This window comes from Cebidichthys violaceus, unplaced genomic scaffold, assembly GCF_023349555.1.
Source record: "Cebidichthys violaceus isolate CVI_PGR_0920_01 unplaced genomic scaffold, fCebVio1.0.p SCAF_29, whole genome shotgun sequence".
NCBI classification, from domain to species: Eukaryota; Metazoa; Chordata; class Actinopteri; order Perciformes; family Stichaeidae; genus Cebidichthys; species Cebidichthys violaceus.
This window is the reverse complement of record NW_027176472.1, coordinates 482,298-502,048: the sequence shown is the minus strand read 5'-3', so window position 1 is coordinate 502,048 and position 19,751 is coordinate 482,298. Positions and strand designations below refer to the sequence as shown.

Here is a 19,751-nt window from a genome sequence, read left to right as displayed (position 1 = left end):
AGAGAATGGAATAACACAACAAGACCTACATAACACTGGACGTAACATAGTTACTTTCCTGCATGCAGTCAGCCATGTGACTGAGAGGACAAAGAGAAAGAAAGAAGAAAGTGTGAGTGTAATCGTAGTGAGGTGTCTTTTAAACAATGAAATCTATCAATGATCAACTGCAGTAACAAGATAAATATGATGCTATATATAGATCAACATGTTTACCGCTGTTGTGCCATCTAGAATTAATATATTGTTCATAAAATACCCAATTTAGACAGGAAACATTTACTGTCAAAAGCAGATTAAGGTTTCCATCAAAAATGTGCTTTTAGTTTTTTTGTGTAATATTTGTATATTTCTGTAAAAGCAGATTATTATTCCGACGCTTTGTTTTGGAATGGAGCTGCAGCGGCTTTCGTGACGTCTCGTATCTGAGCTCAATAGGTGTAACTACTGGAGGGAACCATCGGCAACAATGCGTGGAACTGCTAACCCCCTTCCGGTCGATCCAGATGCTGCTGCGCAGATTATGTCCCTGACATATGTGCCACAGGCCTATGTATAGTACATTTACCGGCTTTAATCTCCAGTCAAGTTGGACGTCAATCATGGTGCCATCTGGTGGCGCCCAATACAGGGCTCACCAACAAGGTCGTGTCCAAGGGCTCAGCATCATCCCCATCACTCCTTTAATCTGGATCAAAATATTAGAGGCATCATGGCTGACAGCCTTTAATCATTTTGATGCGCCGTTAAAACCAGCCTGCCTCCTCGCGGGCGCGGCACACGAGCCTCTGCCCACCGCCGCCGCCGACTGCTGCTGCTTTGTGAGACCAGTTGTGTCCGCTTTCTGCTGCCTTTTTAGTCTGAGCAGGTCTGACAGATGTGGCGCACGCTGGTCAAATATTCATGCGTGTCAGGTTCACCTACCGTAGAAAGAGAGCTTCCCCTTCACCGTGTTCAATCCCCTGGAGTTTTCCGCCACACACTCGTACGTGCCGGCGTCCTCCTGCTGGAAGTACGGGATTTCCAGGACGCCGCTGGCTTTCCTCATGTCCACTTTCCTGGGGAAGGGTACGCCGTCCACTCTCCTCCAGTTTATAGACGGCACCGGGCTGTGAGAGGAGAATGAGTTTTTTGTGAATGAGTTCCTGCTCATTGGTAAACTAAATCGTCAACACGTGCAATTCAAATCCCTAAATACCTCTACAAACCGAAAAACTATTTTTAAATTCTAGTTATATATTGATTGTTGTTTGCCAGAGAATGGAATCGGCTAAAAGTGAACTGTCAATACATTTACCAAACATGTCCTCATAGCTTGATAGAAAATGATGGCGCAGAATTAGAGCTGAATCAAAGACAGTATGAAGTTAAAAAGTATTTTTTTTAAAAAATGCAGAAACCAGGCGGGCAACCTCCAAAAAGTGAATCCAATGCTTTAGTGTTTTAAACCTGCATTCTTTCTAATGGCCAGCAGGGGGCGACTCCTCTGGTTGTATAAAAGTCTATGAGAAAATGACTCTACTTCTCTCTTGACTTATTCCCTCAGGAAACATTGTAAACATGAGTTTATTGTTGAGTTTAATGAGTTTAAATTATGGTCCCGTTGAGAGTAGAATAGACCATAAAGCAGGGTACGCTTTGAGACGTGGCTACCTTGTGACGTACAACTTTAACCCTTTCATGTGTTCATCGTTTGGTTCCACTCTCTCGTGTCACTTCTGGTTGCAAAAAAACAAGATGGCGACAGCCAAAATGCCGAACTCAAGGTTTTTATAACGCCAGTCCACAAACCAATGGGGGACATCCTGACGACTAGGTCCACTTCTTACATACGGTCTATGCTTGAAACTAATTACCATCAGACAAAAGGCCCTTTAAAAAGGCCTTCTTTATACACACCATCAGACTTTAACTCACAGACCCTTAATTATTTGAGTAAACGTCCCAAATGTCCCTTAATTTGCAAGATTAAGGAGAGATTAACCTTCAAATAGGTCATAAAAATCATTCATATTTAATGCAACAGCAGGCTGAGGAGCTCAACATGTAGGGCTTTACTTTGAGTCTTAACAAGCAAAAATATCTTCTTTTTTTTGTTTTACATGATAGTTGTTCCATATGTAACATCCATAAGTAACGTTTAAGGGCCTTATAAGGTGAACAGTTAAGAGCTATTCAGTAATTTAGTTGATTAATATTATTCTGTTATTCTATTCACTGTGTATGTAGTGTGCATTTTTGATATAACATCTTTACTCTATTATAATTGTATATATTGTGTATTGTGACGTGTATTTTTAATTTTTTTTTATATATATAATATTAAGATTTTTATACCTGTGACCTATTGCTGCTCTGGAACCTATTGCTGCTTGTAACAAAATAATTTCCCTCTTGGGATCAATAAAGTTACTATCTATCTATCTATCTATCTATCTATCTATCTATCTATCTATCTATCTATCTATCTATCTATCTATCTATCTATCCATCTATCTATCTATCCATCTATCCATCTATCTATCCATCTATCCATCTATCTATCCATCTATCCATCCATCTATCTATCCATCTATCCATCTATCCATCTATCCATCTATCCATCTATCCATCTATCCATCTATCTATCCATCTATCTATCCATCTATCCATCTATCTAGCCATCTATCCATCCATCTATCCATCTATCCATCCATCTATCCATCCATCCATCTATCCATCTATCCATCTATCTATCCATCTATCTATCCATCTATCTATCCATCTATCCATCTATCCATCTATCTATCCATCTATCCATCTATCCATCTATCCATCTATCTATCCATCTATCCATCTATCTATCCATCTATCTATCCATCTATCCATCTATCCATCTATCTATCCATCTATCCATCTATCCATCTATCCATCTATCCATCTATCCATCTATCTATCCATCTATCCATCTATCTATCCATCTATCCATCTATCCATCCATCTATCCATCCATCCATCTATCTATCTAACGTTTAGCATATTACCTAGTCCTTTCCTTACATTGTCTTACAAATCCAGGTATTTTAACATGTTTACATTACAACACATGCATTCTAATTTCTCTACATGCAACTTGAAACACATGAGGATTGCAGCAAAGCGGCGAGAAACATGAAATACATATGAAATACATGAAATACATATATCCCAGCACTCTTCTGGTAATATTTTTGTTCTTTCATATTGAGCATGCTGAGCCTGACACTGAGGGGTGGGCTTACTTTCCCAGAGCGAAGCATTCCAGCTTCACAGTGGATCCTTTGGCAACATGAACGACCTCTGGAAACTGAACTTCAATCTTTGGCTCGTATTCACCCATCACACCTGAAAGAAGAGATGCAAATGAGAGAAAAGAAAAAAGTTGTATTTTTGATTTGGAACTCCAGCTAAACAACAAAAAAAAAAAAAAAAAAAAAAAAAAGAGGCTGAAAATATAAACACTAGCTGTGGCTTCTGCTGTTGCTACACAGCTTCTGAAAAACCTTTTCTTTTTCTCCAAGTACAGCCACAAACTGAAATGTTTTTCAACTTCCAACACCGAGCAATCTGAGCAACGAAGAGAAGAAACCGCTCTGCTCTCAGCGCCGTCACAGAACGCTCCCCCATTGAAAATAATGAGAAAACGAAGCCGAAACACAGCTCTCCAGTGGACGTGCAACACGCTGATGTTGAATGGGAAAAAAAAAAAAAACACAAAACAAACATCTTTGAGAATTCACAGACGGTTTGAGCTTTTACATCCAGATGAGTTTCATCTTGCTGTGTAGTGCTAACAGCTATGAACCAGAAAACGGGGCCCATTAAATCCCCCTGGGTACCGCCGCTGTGTCTACAAAGCATCCCATTCACTGTCGGCGGAGCGGCTCTGGTGGATTATAATATTGCTGCTGTGCATGCTAAAAAAAAAAAAAATCTCTCTGAATAAAGCAGAAGAAGGGAACGTGGGCTCTCTGGTGTTCTAGCTTTGGGAGAGAATTATTCATGAATCTGGAGTGTCTTGACAGCACGTGCGTATTCCCCCCCCCCTCAAATCACGCTAAGGTAAATTATATCAATGTATTTCTAAATGGGTGTCATTTCATTTCTGCCAAAGCCGGGGGGTGCACAACATCGTATTTCGAAAGCCCTCTCGTCCACCAGTGTAACAATAGATGTTTCCCCCCGTTGCTGTAATTCGGGGCTGTGTTGCACAAATAGCTCTAGAGATGGAGGAAACAGGCCAATTTCATCTGGTTGATTTGGCGAGGCATGTGTTATCAGGATGGCTCCCCGAGTGACTGTGAAAGCTAATTCAGATCCTTATCACAACTGTCTCATACTGGAATGTAACCACAGCACTATCACCCATTTTAGGCGGACAGGTGGAAGTGGACGGGTAATTGTCTCATACCATAACCTTTTGTAGGGGACACCTCTTTAATGTGCCGACCTGTCCCCCCCCCCTTCCCCCCCGCCATCCTCCCCCTACCTGAGCGCCCCCCCCCCCCCCCGTGACCGTGGCGGAGCTGACGTTTTGCTGCTACACCTGCTGCCTCGGTGAAATAAAGGTATAATGAAAAAAGAAAGGAGGGAAGCAGGTGGGGAAAGTGTTCAGGAATTGGGTGAGAAAAAAAGAAATCTCTCAAATCGGGCAAGCGATTCGCAATCCTGTCTCTCATCCAACGGAGAGTGAGGTAATCTGTTTCTGATATTACATTTATTCTTGAATGAAATTATATATATATAGCATATGATGGGTCATCAATGCTCAAAGAACGTTGGCCTTTTTTCTTAAAACTAGATTTCGGAAAAATAAAAATCTAGGAAAATAAAAAAAAAGCATTGTAGTGGAGTACCAATAAGATTGCTTTAATAATGGAATTGTTATGATTGATCTTAAACATATAATACATTTCATTTGATTCTAAGATTTCTTATCGTAAAATGTTCTCTTACCTCAGAGAAGAGCACAAATAAAACACTGGTGAATCCCAGAACTCAGTGGGTATTAACAAGCTAAGAACAAATCATGAATATGAACAGAAATTAAAAAAAAAAAATACATATGCATATACTGCATGAAGCCCAAGTTTTGTCTTATGTCAGATACTTCAGCTATAATTTAAAGATGTTGATAGTTGTCATGAAACTTTTCTTTTTCTTTCTTTCTTTTTAAAATCAGCCTCTGGTCCCCACTATATTGCAAGCTGAGCGCTATATTACTCCAGCAGACTACTACAAAAGATACAATATGATATGCAATACTACATTAATCCTGCGGGGGGGGGGGGGGGGAGCTGAGCGCCACCACACCAGTGAGATACTATGAGAAGACTCACGCATCTCAAGGCAATACAAAGTCCTGTATGTCCAATATAGAAACAACTAACAACTCATAATGTAGCAGCAATATTTGTTTGTACTTGTCAACAAACATGAGACCTCCATAACTCATTAAACAATGAATGGATGCTTGGCAACACAGGCTAAGGACTGGTGTTAATAGACCAGCGAAACGGTTGACAAAAACATTAGAACTATTTTGTGTTATTCTCTCTCTTTTCCTCCTCCTCCGTTGGGATTAAAATAAAATGTTCCTAATACTAATAAAAGAAAAAGAAAAAGTCCTCACAAGGCTGTTTGATACTAGCGTTCCCTTTTGGGAGTGGCTTTTTTTTTTTGTATTGCATCAGAGCAGCTGTAATTAATTAACCCGGAGACATTTCTAGTGAACTTCACATTCAGCTTCATATTTCTTGCATTGCATTATATATGATAAGGAACACCCTTCTAGGACAGAAGCCTGAAATCTGATTACTTGCTGACAGTGACCTTTCCTCTGGCTGGCCTTGATAAGGCCTTGATAAGGCCTTGATAAGGCCAGCCTAAAGCATCACATCCACATGTTAAAGGACATTCTAAAATTAGCAGAGAAGGAGATAATTACCCTTTTGAATTTCACTTGTATTCCTTAAAACCATTTGTTCTACTTTCAGGTATACCAACAGAGCATTAGTGCTAATAAAAGTGATGAAATAGAGAAGAAAAACACCATCCGAAGACATGATGACAGTGTTAAATGTGCATGCGTGTGATATTTTTTATGTGTTTTGCATGTCCAAATAAACTCTGTATATACACATGAAATAATACAAATTCCTACTTTTGGAGAAATGTACTCTTATGCACTGAGACTGTGTGGCTGCATTACTTGGTCAACATTGGAGTGCGCTATTACCCGAGAGGGTTATAGCTTAGTAAGAGAGTAGTATATAAACTGAGGCAGATCTCAGATCTCCCTGTAACCAAACATGGAGGTCTAATGGAGGATTGAATACAGATTAAAGACATATACGCAAAATCTGTGAAAGCTAAATCATCTGGAAAACCAAGGATTTGATCCAGATTAACGCCCCAATAAGCAGATTCTATACCATGCAGCCCAGTTAACCAGGACACACTTCCATCAGCCTTATGTGCCGTGGTTGTCAGTGTTTGTTTCGTAGGCGGGGTTTAGTGCAAGTAAAGCGTTCAAAAGCAGAGCCTCACCGTCACTGCGGAGCACCAGCGGAGTGGGCGGACCCTGGACCCGGGTCTTCGTGACGGTGTTGGTCACCACGCAGGTGTAGTTGCCGACATCCGAGGGCTCCACCTTGGCGATGTACAGGTTCCCCGTCTCCTGCGAGATGAATCGGCGAGTGTCCTGCTTCACAAACGTCGGGTACTCGTTAAAGATCCAGGAAAAGGTGAGATCTGCGGACGAAGACGGAGAAAGAGGATTCTCGCATTAGATGAGACTCAGGGAAGGTTGTGGAACCGAGGTTGGGGGGGTTTCGGAGGGAGGGAGGGGGGCTGAGATAATTTGGCTTGCGGTGGCGTGTGATAATTTCTCCTGAGGGTAGGGAAAAAAAACGGTGACAAAGTTATATCACGCTAAGGTGAAAATTGATGACAGGATCAGTGCGAGGTTGCGAAACAAATTTAATTATACTGAATTATCTGGAGTCTCTTCAGATGACCATTTTTCATGTTGATGGGGTTTGCATGCTGAACTAGGGAATCGGGAGACACAAGGGGTCTGTGTTGTCATGACTGATTACGGATCCAACTAGAATTGACAGAGATACAGTGGAGACTGCTTATATGGATCAAACAGCCTGGGACAGAATCACTCCTATACAAATGTTGTTTCAACGATTCGCTTGGAGCTCATTTTGGGTCTTTCCCTACATGGAGAAACAAATGGAAAAGCCTCGTCTGCTTTCTTGGCTGTTCTACCTGAGGCTTGCGCTGACTGCGTATTGAAATGGTGGCGGGAAAAAAAAATGAATGTTATGTTCTCTCAATGAGAAACGAAGCACATGTGGCTTAAGCCTCTCTGGTCGATTGGATTGGTAATGCCTGGTCACTCTGCCGATTCTCTAACTCATTACTTTACATTCATGCAGTAAATATACTAACGTCAATGAGATGGCAATCTGCATGAGAAATAAAGCGGGTTATAATAATCTAATAATTTGACCTGGACAGACGGGTTTACTGTAAGTAGTCTCCATAGTAGTTTCTACACATGCTAGCCAGCTAACGGGTAAACTCATAGCGTTTTATTGTGGTGACTAGCGAGCTAATGGTCGTTACTTCCGTCACTCAATTGCTCCAAACTCTCCAAATTTGACAGGAGTCGTACGGACACGCTGATGTCATCACAGTCGTGATGCTAAATGTTTTGTATTTAAGGAAGAACCGGCGTTTTTTTTTTTTTCTGGAATGACATCTCAACCGTCTTAGAGGAACCAAACGGGCGACTCATCACTAACAGGAAGTGGGGCCTCGCGTTGGCAGGTACCTGTCAGACTGCTGAAATCAATAACACATTGCTGGAGTTTAAATGTCAACTTTTTCCCCCCCAATGTCCTCTTCATTGTGTTGGGAGTATTTCAATGAGCCCAACACACATTTTGACGTCTTGACAGACACGCACAACAACAACAAAAAAGCTTTCGTTCTTCCTTTTTCAAGACAGACGAGTACGTTTACGCAGATATCTGGTTCATTAGGCTTCCATCATGAGATGCTTTTAAGAAAGTGAACACATTATAAAAATCAAAGGGCAGTCATTGAGAATTTGATAAATGAGTGGTAGTTTTGTGATTACTACGTAACAACAATTATGGGACTCCATTAACCTGGTCGATAATCCAATTCAGTGTGAACCAGTGTCTAAATTGAAACAAATGCAAAATGTGAACAATGCAGGATTTTAGCAGCACAATAAGCTTTTCACACAAAAAAAACCCTGTTTTAAATCACTGCCATCATTGACATCGCTGTCACGCTCACTAGTGCCATAGCTCAACCGCGGACGCCATCTCTTGATCTCGCATGCAGAAGACGTAAGCAATGTGTTTTCCATAATGTATGCCTCTATTTATTGGAAGAACTGCATACAGTATATCAGTAACCTGTATGGCGTTAAGAGATCTACTCCTGGATACGTTCTTTACATTATTAAAGTCGATGAATCAAACGTGAACGTTGAGACGTTATCTGCTGCTCTGGACCTTTTTGCAGAGAGCCTAGCGGACGGTCGTGCGCTATTTTTTTTTTTCCTGCGGCGCTTAAATCGCACCATTTGCTAGCGGACCAGCAATTAAACAAAAGAGTGTCTTGGAGGAACCCCTCACGTCCACCCTTGCTGCTCGCTGGCCATTCATCACAGCATGATGCCACGCTCCCCTGCCGGCCAAGAGGAGATGGTATTCTACTCTACGGGGAAGCGGTGGAGGCGGCCCGACCGGCACCATTGGCGGCTCGGGCTCAGGCTCGGGGTTTTGGCCGCTGCGCGTGCCGAGCTGAGCGCAGAGCGATGGCACAGCGGAGGGTCCGTGGGGACAAGGGACACTTCAAGGCAGGATAAGGCATGTTGTTTCCTGTTTGTTTCCTCTCCAGCTCTTTCGGTCCACGGTCTGCACCTGCTCTCGTTTCTATGTTTGAAACCCGCACGACTACATGACACAACATGAGCCGCAGAGCCCCGCGGAGAGCGGAAACATAATGAGATGTCTCCCGCAGCTGGCCGAGCAGTCTTCAAAAAAAAAATCATCCAGGGCATTGATTTTATGGGTTACACAATGCTCCCTGACATAAAAAAAAACGGACATCTCAAAGACAAAATGGGGAGGGAATCCAGCTGCCCTGAGTGTATTACGACCACTGCCATGGCAACAGATAATGAGATGTATTTGTAGTATGAAGACAGCAGCACAAATTAACAATTCAGGTTGTTTTAAACCGTAGTCTGATGTCGCAAAGGTCTTTTCAAATCTGACAATACACAATTTTGATTTTGCACGTTGTAAAATGCACCTCTACTAGCCTCTATGGCTCCTTCTGCTCTGTCAAAAAGAAAAATATTCTTCTTTTTTTTCCCTAAACATGATCCATTGTAGCGAGGTTTGCAGAACTCCCTCAAGAGTTCTTTGTGGTTTCCCTCCAGGTTAAAGATCACTTTGCATAAGTCACAATGAATAAAGCTGCTTCACTCACAAAAGGAGGCAGAGGAGCAGCTTCAAAGGACAGGCCTCGCTGAATATTCAAAAGACTCGAGCAAGTCGCGCAAGTCAAACATGCCCGTCTCCTTTTCGCGGTTAAGATCACGCCCAGACTGATTTGAGATCGTTTAAAGATGGAGCGCCGGGACAAAGACGGTGGGCAGTATTCCCAAAGTGGGTCTATCATCCTTTATGACAGCCCGGAAAAGGGAAAGACTCTATCAGCTTGAGGGGGGGGGGGGGGGGACCTGTGGATGGAGGCGCATACAGTCGTGTGTGTGTGTGTGCTGTCAGCACGAAATGCTACTCTGCAGTGTGAGCAGGTAGTTTCCTGAAGGCCAGTTCAAATGAATGAATACAATGAATGAATGCATTCTTTAAACCAGAAGGGCGACCCCTGCCTCGAATGATACCAGCCAATTGAATGGCAGTTATCAGCCTTATATGGGTTAGGCGGGGCCCGCAACACCTAGTCGGCTCAGAGGACAGTTATCATTAAAGGATGGGTGAGACAAACACAGGACTTTCACCCAGGAGACGCCCATTGTGTCCCGTGTGAAACCAAAAGTCAACTTTGACTTATTTTGCTGTACTTTTGTTATGTTACTTACGTACTTGCCATGTATAATGCCATGTAGCCTAAGCCCACGATCTATTCCTAGACCTAACCAAGTGGTTTTGTTGCTTAAACCTAGATGTTTTGTTTCAATTCTCAAAGTTAAGTTTCACTTTCACAACATGGTCGGTGCAGTTTTGCCCGCCTGACGCATCAGACTGGTAGTGAAACCACTGATAAACATTTTTGGTGGAGGCAAAAATGAAGTGTCAAATATATATACATACATATATACCACAAATATAGACCATATGTTTGAATCATAAAAATATAAATATTTCAATAATATAAAATGCATGGACTTCCAACAAAGAAGGCATGAAATTAGCCTTCTTTTTATAAAATGTAAATATGTATTATTGCTGCTGTGTGTAGAAATTGTGAAACAATATTTTTTTACAACCTCGGACTATACTATTTTGATCATCACACACGCTTTTTGTAGGAGCCTGTAGGTGCAACTTTGAGGTCCTTGTTGGGATAAACCAGCAACTGTAAAGTTGAGCGAGATTGAAACAAAGGTGGTCAAAATTGATGCAGGGAAGGTGGAGATATCTGACTTTTAGTTTCTAAAATATTAGGCAATCTCTTAAAATGCTAAATCCTACATGTGGTTTAACTCCACACCCCCAGTTTGAAATGTGGGCCTTTTGCTCAAAACACCTCCAAACCCAAGAAAACCTGATGACATCACCTGGACCACTGCTTCCGACTTTAGAAAGCGAAATCGAATCATTGATTTGAAAATGTGTCCATTACCTCGCTGTTGCCATATCGACCTGACGGCGTCACATTAAAGACATCCATTCAGGGACGCATGCAGGATGAACGCTGCCACTCGGAGCTACAAGTCCAAATCAAGGTCATCTCTAATTTGTTTGCGGAGGTTTCTCCAGCTTCGTAAATATGGCGTCATGGAAGCCAACGACGAAAAGACGAGCGCCGCTTCTCTCGTCAAACAGTCGATTTAAGGTAGATAAGCGCAAAAAAGCAGCGCGTGAGACAACTGAACAAAGTCACTGTGAAGCGGAGCGACTGTAGTAAATGATTGCGACTGTGGCGACCGGCGGGCCTCATGTGTGTGTGTGTGTGTGTGTGTGTGTGTTACAGTCAGTGACGTCAGCCAGCCATGTCTTGTAATGTGATTAATTTCAAACAGAGTACAGACCCTGGCCTGCTTCTCTTCCTCCTGCTGCAGCTCCAGAGCAAAGCCAGCCACTGGAACTCCCTGGAGGAGGGGGGGGGGGGGGTCTGCCCCTACTGCTTAAAGCATACGTATCCATTTGGACACATACTATAATCATAGAGAACAACAAAAAAATATATATGTTTTTGCCAAACAAGCAAAGCAGCCATCTGTCGATACAAAAGGACGGTTTTACTGTTGCATCATGGTTGTTGTTTTTTGGCACCATAATATCATCAGCATCGGCTGCCTCATCATTTCATGTTAATAATACATGTAAGAGCACACTGTGACAACAAGATGCATTTTTAATCAACCAATTACAAAGCAGTGGGACGCGGACATGGTGCAAAACGCACAAATTTACAACAAAACGCCTCCCACTCTGGGTAATGCTCCAATTACAGGGCGTCGGTGGCCTGGTGGAGCATTCCCGAGCGGGAGGGGCTGCTGGGGTGGTGTAAAACAGGGTGGAACAAGACGACGCAACGTGAACTACTTCTCCCGCTCAAAATACTTCCGAGAGATACTTCCTTGTGTTGTGCTGAGTGCAGTGCTCCCATCTCTGCTCCAGGCTCCAGGAATCCTCTGTCCTACCGCTTCCTCCACAGGACCGGACAGGATGCACATGCTCTGTGTTCACAAAGCCTCGGGGGGGGGGGGGGGGGGGGGGGGGAGCAACGCACAAGTGATTTCAGTCTTGAGTGCCCCTTAAAGGTCTTTCCCCATTAGAAAATAGAGGTCGGCAGCATTAGGTCCGCGCCTAAACACAGTGATTGTGAAGCACAAAAGAGCACGGCTGGGTCACGCCGGCAGCCCATTAAATGCGGCCGGCTTTGAAAGAGACAGGAACTGACAGGCGCTCAGCATCCCCTCGCTGCCTCTGATCCACAGTGGCAGACAAGGGGGGGGGGGGGGGGGGGGGGGGGGGGGGGGGGGGGGTTGAACTGGACCGCACGTTTGGGAGAAAACACACATTTTGGAGTTGTGTCGCAGTTTAGAAAATACGACTCGCGTTGCGACCAGGTTGAGATAATCCATCCCCCCCCCCCCGCCCCTTTCCTTTGAGTCTGCAGATAGTCATTACCATATATTTCTGGCAGGCTCTGACATTGGCCTGTCAGATGGAGAGTGAGTGTGTGGATGGCGCGTGGAGGCAGCACGCCGCTCTGCCTTTGTGCTGGGATCAGGACTGGCAGGGTGTGTCATGCCTGATCTGCGCTGAGGCTGTTCTTTATAGTCTCTCCGCTGTCGACAGTGAGAGCAGGTAGGATCGCTGATGACACTGGTCACATTAGAAGGCGTACAGCACTGGGCTCCTTTTTTACTACGGTGACACAGGTACCGTAAGCACCGGGGGGGGGGGGGGGGGGGGGGGCTTGAGACTAACGGCGTCTAAATTCTGCAGTAAACTCACTATCGCCGCGTCCAGCAGAGACACCGTATTTATTCCCTGATGATACATTGGGAACAATAAACGAGGCAGGAGAGCTAACGTTAGCTGTTAGCAGGAGAGCTAACGTTAGCTGTTAGCACAGTCAACGTTAACGGAGGTCGCATTAGGATGCGTTCATGCTCTTTTAAATAATCATTTTAAAAAATAGCATTAGGTGAAGGTAAAGTATAATGTGATCATGATGTGCTGAAAAGCAATATTGTCAACTGCTCGAATAAATACAGTTGTTTGAAAGAGATGATTTCACAGCAACATGGCATTTTTTCGGGCCTGGGGGTTGGGAGTGTTAATTACTAACACTTTCACAGCGTGTTTTCAGTTAATTAAAGTTAATCGCAACATCTTTGGTCTCCTAAAAATATCTTATTGAGCATTCGGTTGTACTTGAGCTCCACCCTCTCTATCTCCATCACTTTCGGTTGGAGCAAAACAAGATGGTGACAACCAAAACGCAAGCTGGCGACGGCCAAAAGACTTCGAAACTTCAAAGCTATTATCCAAAAATCAATGGGTGACGTCACGGTGACTACGTTTATTATCCCAACACTAGATCAATGTGTGTATTGATCTGATCGATTTTATCGTTGTTTCGACTACAACATTTCTGGTATCATCCCTTCCGATAAGAGCTTTTAGAGGCCAATACCTCTGCTTTCATTAGATTCCAGTTGCTGTTCACTTTGCTTTTACAGACAGTTACACAGTTTATGCAAAATTATAAATGTATGTTATTAGTCCCTGGGGCGAATTTTACAAAAGGATTGCTGTTTTTTTTTTTTTTTTTTTTTTTACGGCCACTAATCCTGCACAAGAAGACGAAAAGAAGCCGTGTTATTCTCAAAGCACCCACAAAGGGCGAGATGCACCGCAAAGCAAAATAACGTCTCGGTGCTCCTGTGCTATTTATGAGGTAATATGCAGATATGAGTGACATTGGCGATGAAGAGCTCAGCAGAAGTCACATGACTGCAAGGCATCTATAGAGATTTGGTATCATATCAAACTAACCATTGAAACCAAAAAGAAGTAAAGCAGCAGTGAAGTCAAAATTGGAACAATGACAGTCAAAGTCAAAGTTAAATTACAACCCGTCTATCACTGGCACTTTAACCTTCGATGTGTGGCGGCAACTGTAAATGACTTTTAAAATAGATAACAAAGAACACAACAGAGACTCATGCGAGTGTTGCGGAGTGGCTTGCATCATTCTTTCAACAGGGAAGAATGAGCGCGCTGGGACTTGTGGGACAACATGAATCCTCAATGGTCCTGCACTCACGAGACAGACGGGTACAGTGGTACAAGCTACCGCTCTGCTGCAACTTGAGGAAAAATATGCTTTTTAACAAGAGCGACGATAAACACACTTTGAGACACCTTTGTCACCTTGGATTTCAGGGATTTTACAAAAATAATCAGCGCATGAAAAGCTGATATAAACAATCACAAGTTGCAGATTTAAAGTAAACCCTCGTGGTGATTGCAGGTGTCCTTCTTTGTGTTCCAGAAACTGGATCACTCCTTGATATGCACACAGAGGAGGAGGTAATTACTCCACGATATCTTTACATAGCAAATAGCAGTTTGCTGCTATATTGGCGCTCTGAATGTCAACCTGCTTTGGTTCGGATCGTACAATCCCCCCCCTTTGCACCAGGAGTAATATATATAGCTGTGCACACGAGCCAGCGATGGGGTGCTCTGGACTTAACTCAAAAACTGCAGACCTGTGCTCTGCTAAAGCAAGGCTGGGCGCTGTGGACCGAGCTGTCATGTTTTCCACAATTGTTATTTTCCCCTTGCACAGCAGGTGACAGCGCATTTCTTCTGGGATGAAATCCCCCGTGGGCACCGGGGGATTTGTGTTTATGCAGCGGGGGAGCCTGAGGACATGACGTGTGACTGCAGCCCGGACAGAGAGGACGGGGACGGGGGACGGGGGGCACGGGGGAGGGGAGAAAAGAGGAGCGTCTGAATGTAGTTCTATACTAAACACACATCAGATATATACATGTGAACCTACAGCGCAGAACCTTCACACACACACACACACACACACACACTCCAAATGCAACAGCAGCAGCTCTGTGTACTGTGAACTTTAAGGAGCTTAACAAGAGATTGAGGAGGCACGTCACTCACACACGTCTTCTGGGAAAAAAGGGGCGCTCAGACACTCAAGACTCCTCCGTGACCTTTTTTTCATACGTGATTAGAAACTCCAATGTCAGAGTGGTCAGAGTGTCACTTCCTGAAAACACACCGTATCCCCATTTCCCCATTTCCACGCTGAGCTCATGTCGCCGGCTGCTTGTCGCCGAAGTCTCTCTTCACTGTGAGGTAACCGAGTCACATTACGTCAAAACTGTGAGGGGGGGGGGGCATGGATGGTGTGACAGTGACAGTGACATGCGATATGATTCCAGAGAGCTTGACGATGAAGAGGAGAGGGGGAATATGACTGTATGCAGGGGTTGTGAAAGGAGATTACTCATGGAGATTGTGAAATGTGTCGTCTGCTAATCAGGTTAAATGCGGAATAATCCCTGACGGGTGAACCCCCCCCCCCCCCCCTGCTAAATATGAGTCACATACAGTATCATCAACAAACACCACTGGAGTAAACAGGTCCTTCCTCTTAGTGCAGGGAGAGGTTTGTGTTGTTACCTTCGTCTCACAGTGGCTTCATCTCTTACATTTTTGGATTTGACATTAAAAATTCCAATTTTCCTGACAACAACAAAAAAAAAAATCAATGTTGTCTTGTTCTCTTTTTTTAAAATACGATTGATTTGTGTGTGTGTGTGTGTGTGTGTGTGTGTGTGTGTGTGTTTTTTCATCATGTTTAAGGATTAAAAAAAGGGTAGAAAACTGAAACAAAATACGCATTAAAACGTTGAATATTAAGAAACAAAGAAAAAAAAACTGACTTTTCTCACAAACTCGATAAACTCCAGCACACTCAAGGCACGAACAAAACCCATATGGGGATTTTTTCCACCACTGTGAAATACGGCTCTTAAATTATCCGTTGCAATTACATTTTTAGTAAATGTTTCTATGATAATTACGACCATTTCAAAGCCTCAAAATAAAGACTCTTTCTTTTCAGGCCCTGAACAAAATCCGACATCCTTTCTTTCAGTGACTTAAAATATACCCGATTTAGTGCTTTGCACTTAGCTTATATATCTGGATTGTTGTCTGTATTTTCACTCCACCTCTGTGTGTCTGTGTGTTGTGATCTGAGCTGTACTCCAGGCGGACATTCATGCTTTTAGTGCATGTTATTGCGTGTTAGCGTTTCCCACCAGGGGATGCTCTGCGCTGTGCTCATGCCGCGACTACAGCTCATACCGCTGTCCCGACGGAAGCGTATAGCATCTCCCCCACAGTTCAACACTGCTAGCTCTGTCAGCGCTAGCGCCGTTAGCGCCGTTAGCTGCGAGTCGCCGGCTCAGCCGTCAACATGCATGAGAGCTGTTTGTGGAGGCAAACGGCATGCTGTGAATTTCAAATTCAGCACGTTCGATGGAAAAATATCTCTACACTGTGTAGCTAATCTGTGGTCAATTTAAAATCAAAGTACATGTGGATCGTCACAAGTTGTACATACAATACTGATGGCGGCGGACAAATATCATAGGGCTATAATATGCGGGGCTACAGGTTTTATATATATATATATATATATATATACATATGGGTGGAGAGAAGGTGCCACATTCATAACACACTCAAGGACACCAGGACACTACCACCATGAATATATATATATATATATATATATATATATATATATATAAATATATATATATAAATATGTCTCTGTGTTGGTTTTTTACTTTAATTTATGGTTTTGATTAAGTTCAGTTTTTGTTAAATGTGTGAAGTTGCTATAGATACAGCCCAGTGACACCTAAAGACTAACCTGCCTGAAGATACAGTCCACATGCATCCGTTGATTAAACACACTCATGCACACCACACACTGGGTAGTTTCTGGGTTATGCAGCAGATGTGCGCTATATCCAACTAGCGGCACACCATCCGCACTCCTTCTTCTGTCCCAACGCGTCCTTCTGCATATGCCGCGCCGCATACAGCGGGGCAGGACAGCTGTCTGCCATGCATGATGTCTCCTCCGAGGGTCCCCCGTGGCGAGGTGGAGACCCTCCAGAGCCTTCGGGCACACACGCCGAGGTCCCCCCCCCCACTACGGTGGGGTCCGCCAACATACGGCGGTGAATAGGGATGCGCAGAGGTTTCTCCTTGAACGTGACACCCACATGCAGAATTTGATTAAAATGAAATGAGGTCCTCGTGACGGAGGGAAGGTGGCCTGGCAGTCACATTGTCTTGTTATTGGCTGTCGGGCTGCTGATTCCACACTGAGATATCTCCTCGATGTCAAAGGAATATCACAAAAATATGATTGCAGATGAATCAACATATGAAAGATATTCTCCAAGTCTAAGCATGGAAAAGAGCACTACAAGCCCTGAATATGTATCATCCCTCTTATTTTCTCACATACAGTTCGGTATTCAGGGTTTGGGGCAGAGTTGCTACGCTTTATTATATCCGCTCAAAGCAACCTGACGCAACGAGAAACATGAAATTCTCTCTATTCAGAAGCAGGGAAATTGGCTCATAAAAAAAAGAATCGCGTTACGGCCGTCGCCCGTATCACAACAGTGTTATTTACAACAACTTTACAACACAAACTTTTAAAATGTATTTTGATCAATTGCAAATTGTCAGGAGAGGAAAAAGTCTTCTGCAATAGCCCTTAGAGTAAAGAACATTGCATTTCATGAATATGAAATTGTGTTCTATCATCACCGTCACTTTGTATTCCCCGTTAGGCAGGCTGCAGATTTCCTCACATCCTGAGTGCATTCGCTCACATCATGGTGGTGGTGTTGTTGTTGTTGGCTTAGTCCTCATTAGTCATCTTGTTTCAATGAATTTATGTGAAAACATCTCCTGCGAACGCAGTCGGCAGGAAATAATGCTGGCGCTGTACGTTTTTTGCAGACTCAGGATAAGTTAAACGTGGACGTATTAGAATATCGAGCAAACGCGGAAAGTTACGTGGTTTAAAAACGCAACGTTAGGTTTATTTACGCTAGTTAGGTTGTCAAAAACCACCCTGTTGTTTCTAACCTTAACCAAGTAGTTGCGTTGCCTTCACCTAACCAATCCTTTCACAGCGTTAACCTCGTGGCGTTGTGCGTTTCTCGCGTGGTACGAGGCTGAAATGAAACGTATTTTATGTTCGGAAACGTCGACGTTCAACGTATCCCATGGTTTTCAGAAAAGTTCAACGTCAACATTTTTCTCTGGCGACTGGGCTGCTCCTGACAAACGGATTTGCAATAAAATAAAATAAAAACAACTGAGATTGATGACTGCGCTGCTTCCTGAATTTGTGCCCCAGGTAAAGCATGAGGAAACCTTTTTTTTTTTTTTTTACTTTGGCAGCCTGTGAGTACACTGTCCAATACATTCAATTGTTTCCAATCATAAAAGCCGTGCAGTTTACCTTACTGAAATCATGTTTAATGTGAATATCATAGTCCTCCAAACATCCCGAGGCTTTCGTTCATTTCTGTACGACACGGAGAGTCGCATATATTAGCACAATTTAATTGATCTGCCAATGAAATGCAGATTGATTTGAAAAAAAAAAGAAAAAGACCACATTTCTTTATCTCGTATTAATAATGTAACTGACAAAAAAAATGCAATGCGGAACAATGAAGCGCCAGTCAATGTGATGGATTGCACAATTTGAAAAGAGCCTGATCATTGATATATTTTACAGTAATGAAGTGAAACCACAGGACATATTTTCAATAGTTAAGAATATGCTTTTCTTAACAAATCCAAAGAAAAAGAGGGAACTGACATCGTGTTTCTTTCTAACTATTTGTTTCTCTCAGCCCCAAGCCCTTCCGTTCCTACAGAAGACATAACTCTTTAAAAAAAAACAGGTCAAAACTGGATTGTGTCATTTTTTCAAAAAAAGGCACAATAATTAGCTTAAACAGTGGGGGCATTGCAGTTTTTTTCCCCTCAAACAGGAGGAAATGGTGCATTTATTTGGGACTATTTTCAGCAGTGGATTGATACACATGTGATGCATTCCTTACAGCAGCAGGACAGGTGTGTGTGTGTGTGTGTGTGTGTGTGTGTGTGTGTGTGTGTGTGTGTGTGTGTGTGTGTGTGTGTGTGTGTTTCATGGGGATGAAGGAACATGGTCCTCATATCATTTAAACTATAACAATCAAGTGCGTTCTAAAGGGCAAAAAGAGCATTTGTATCATGCCACTGACATTTCTGAAGAGAAAGAAATCATGCAGATCGACTGACCACTAATAACATATTTGTGACATCGAGTTACAGGTCGCTGCCTGTCATCCACAAGCAGTAAACACACAGCGAGAGCCGTCACGTATAATTGGGTTTTAGGAGGACGTGCGCTTATTCAATGCATGTCATGCCACTCGTTTCCTTTCCAGGACAAGTCAATTTAAACTAATTCAAAACCTGAAATTAAATTTCAATTTGCTGACTAAGCTTTCAAGGCAATCCCTTTGATTTCTCCGGCGGAGGAAACAAACATGCGTTGCCAGGTTACCGGCAGCATTCCCTGCTAAAAAAAAAAAAGGCGGGCGCAAGAGCCATTTTAGATGAAAAGCAACACGTCGGGTCAACAAAGAGAACCAGTCCTGGCGAAACACTTAGGTCTTTGCCTTTGCGGATTGATTGCTTTTCATTGTTTGCCAGTTTGAATACAAACCCAACCGGCGGCTTGGCTGAACGTGTATTTGTGTTGGGTGCTTAGTGCCAACAGCCTGGCGTGGCGAAGCCTGTTGATATGCTGTCTGTTGTTTACTGTTTCATTTCCCCTGGTGA

General features: G+C 43.2%; 1 protein-coding gene across 2 annotated transcripts in view; it reads right to left on the bottom strand.

Moving 5' to 3' along the window:
• Positions 1-19,751, bottom strand: part of LOC137880566 (contactin-4-like) — a 139,328-nt gene that overhangs the window by 53,643 nt on the left and 65,934 nt on the right. For both annotated transcript variants that reach the window (XM_068721978.1, XM_068721979.1), the window contains exons 6-8: positions 6,568-6,771; positions 3,261-3,363; positions 925-1,109 (exon numbers count right to left, since the gene is read on the bottom strand). In XM_068721978.1, the coding sequence (XP_068578079.1) occupies positions 925-1,109; positions 3,261-3,363; positions 6,568-6,771 (492 nt within the window). The remainder of the gene's footprint in view (positions 1-924; positions 1,110-3,260; positions 3,364-6,567; positions 6,772-19,751) is intronic.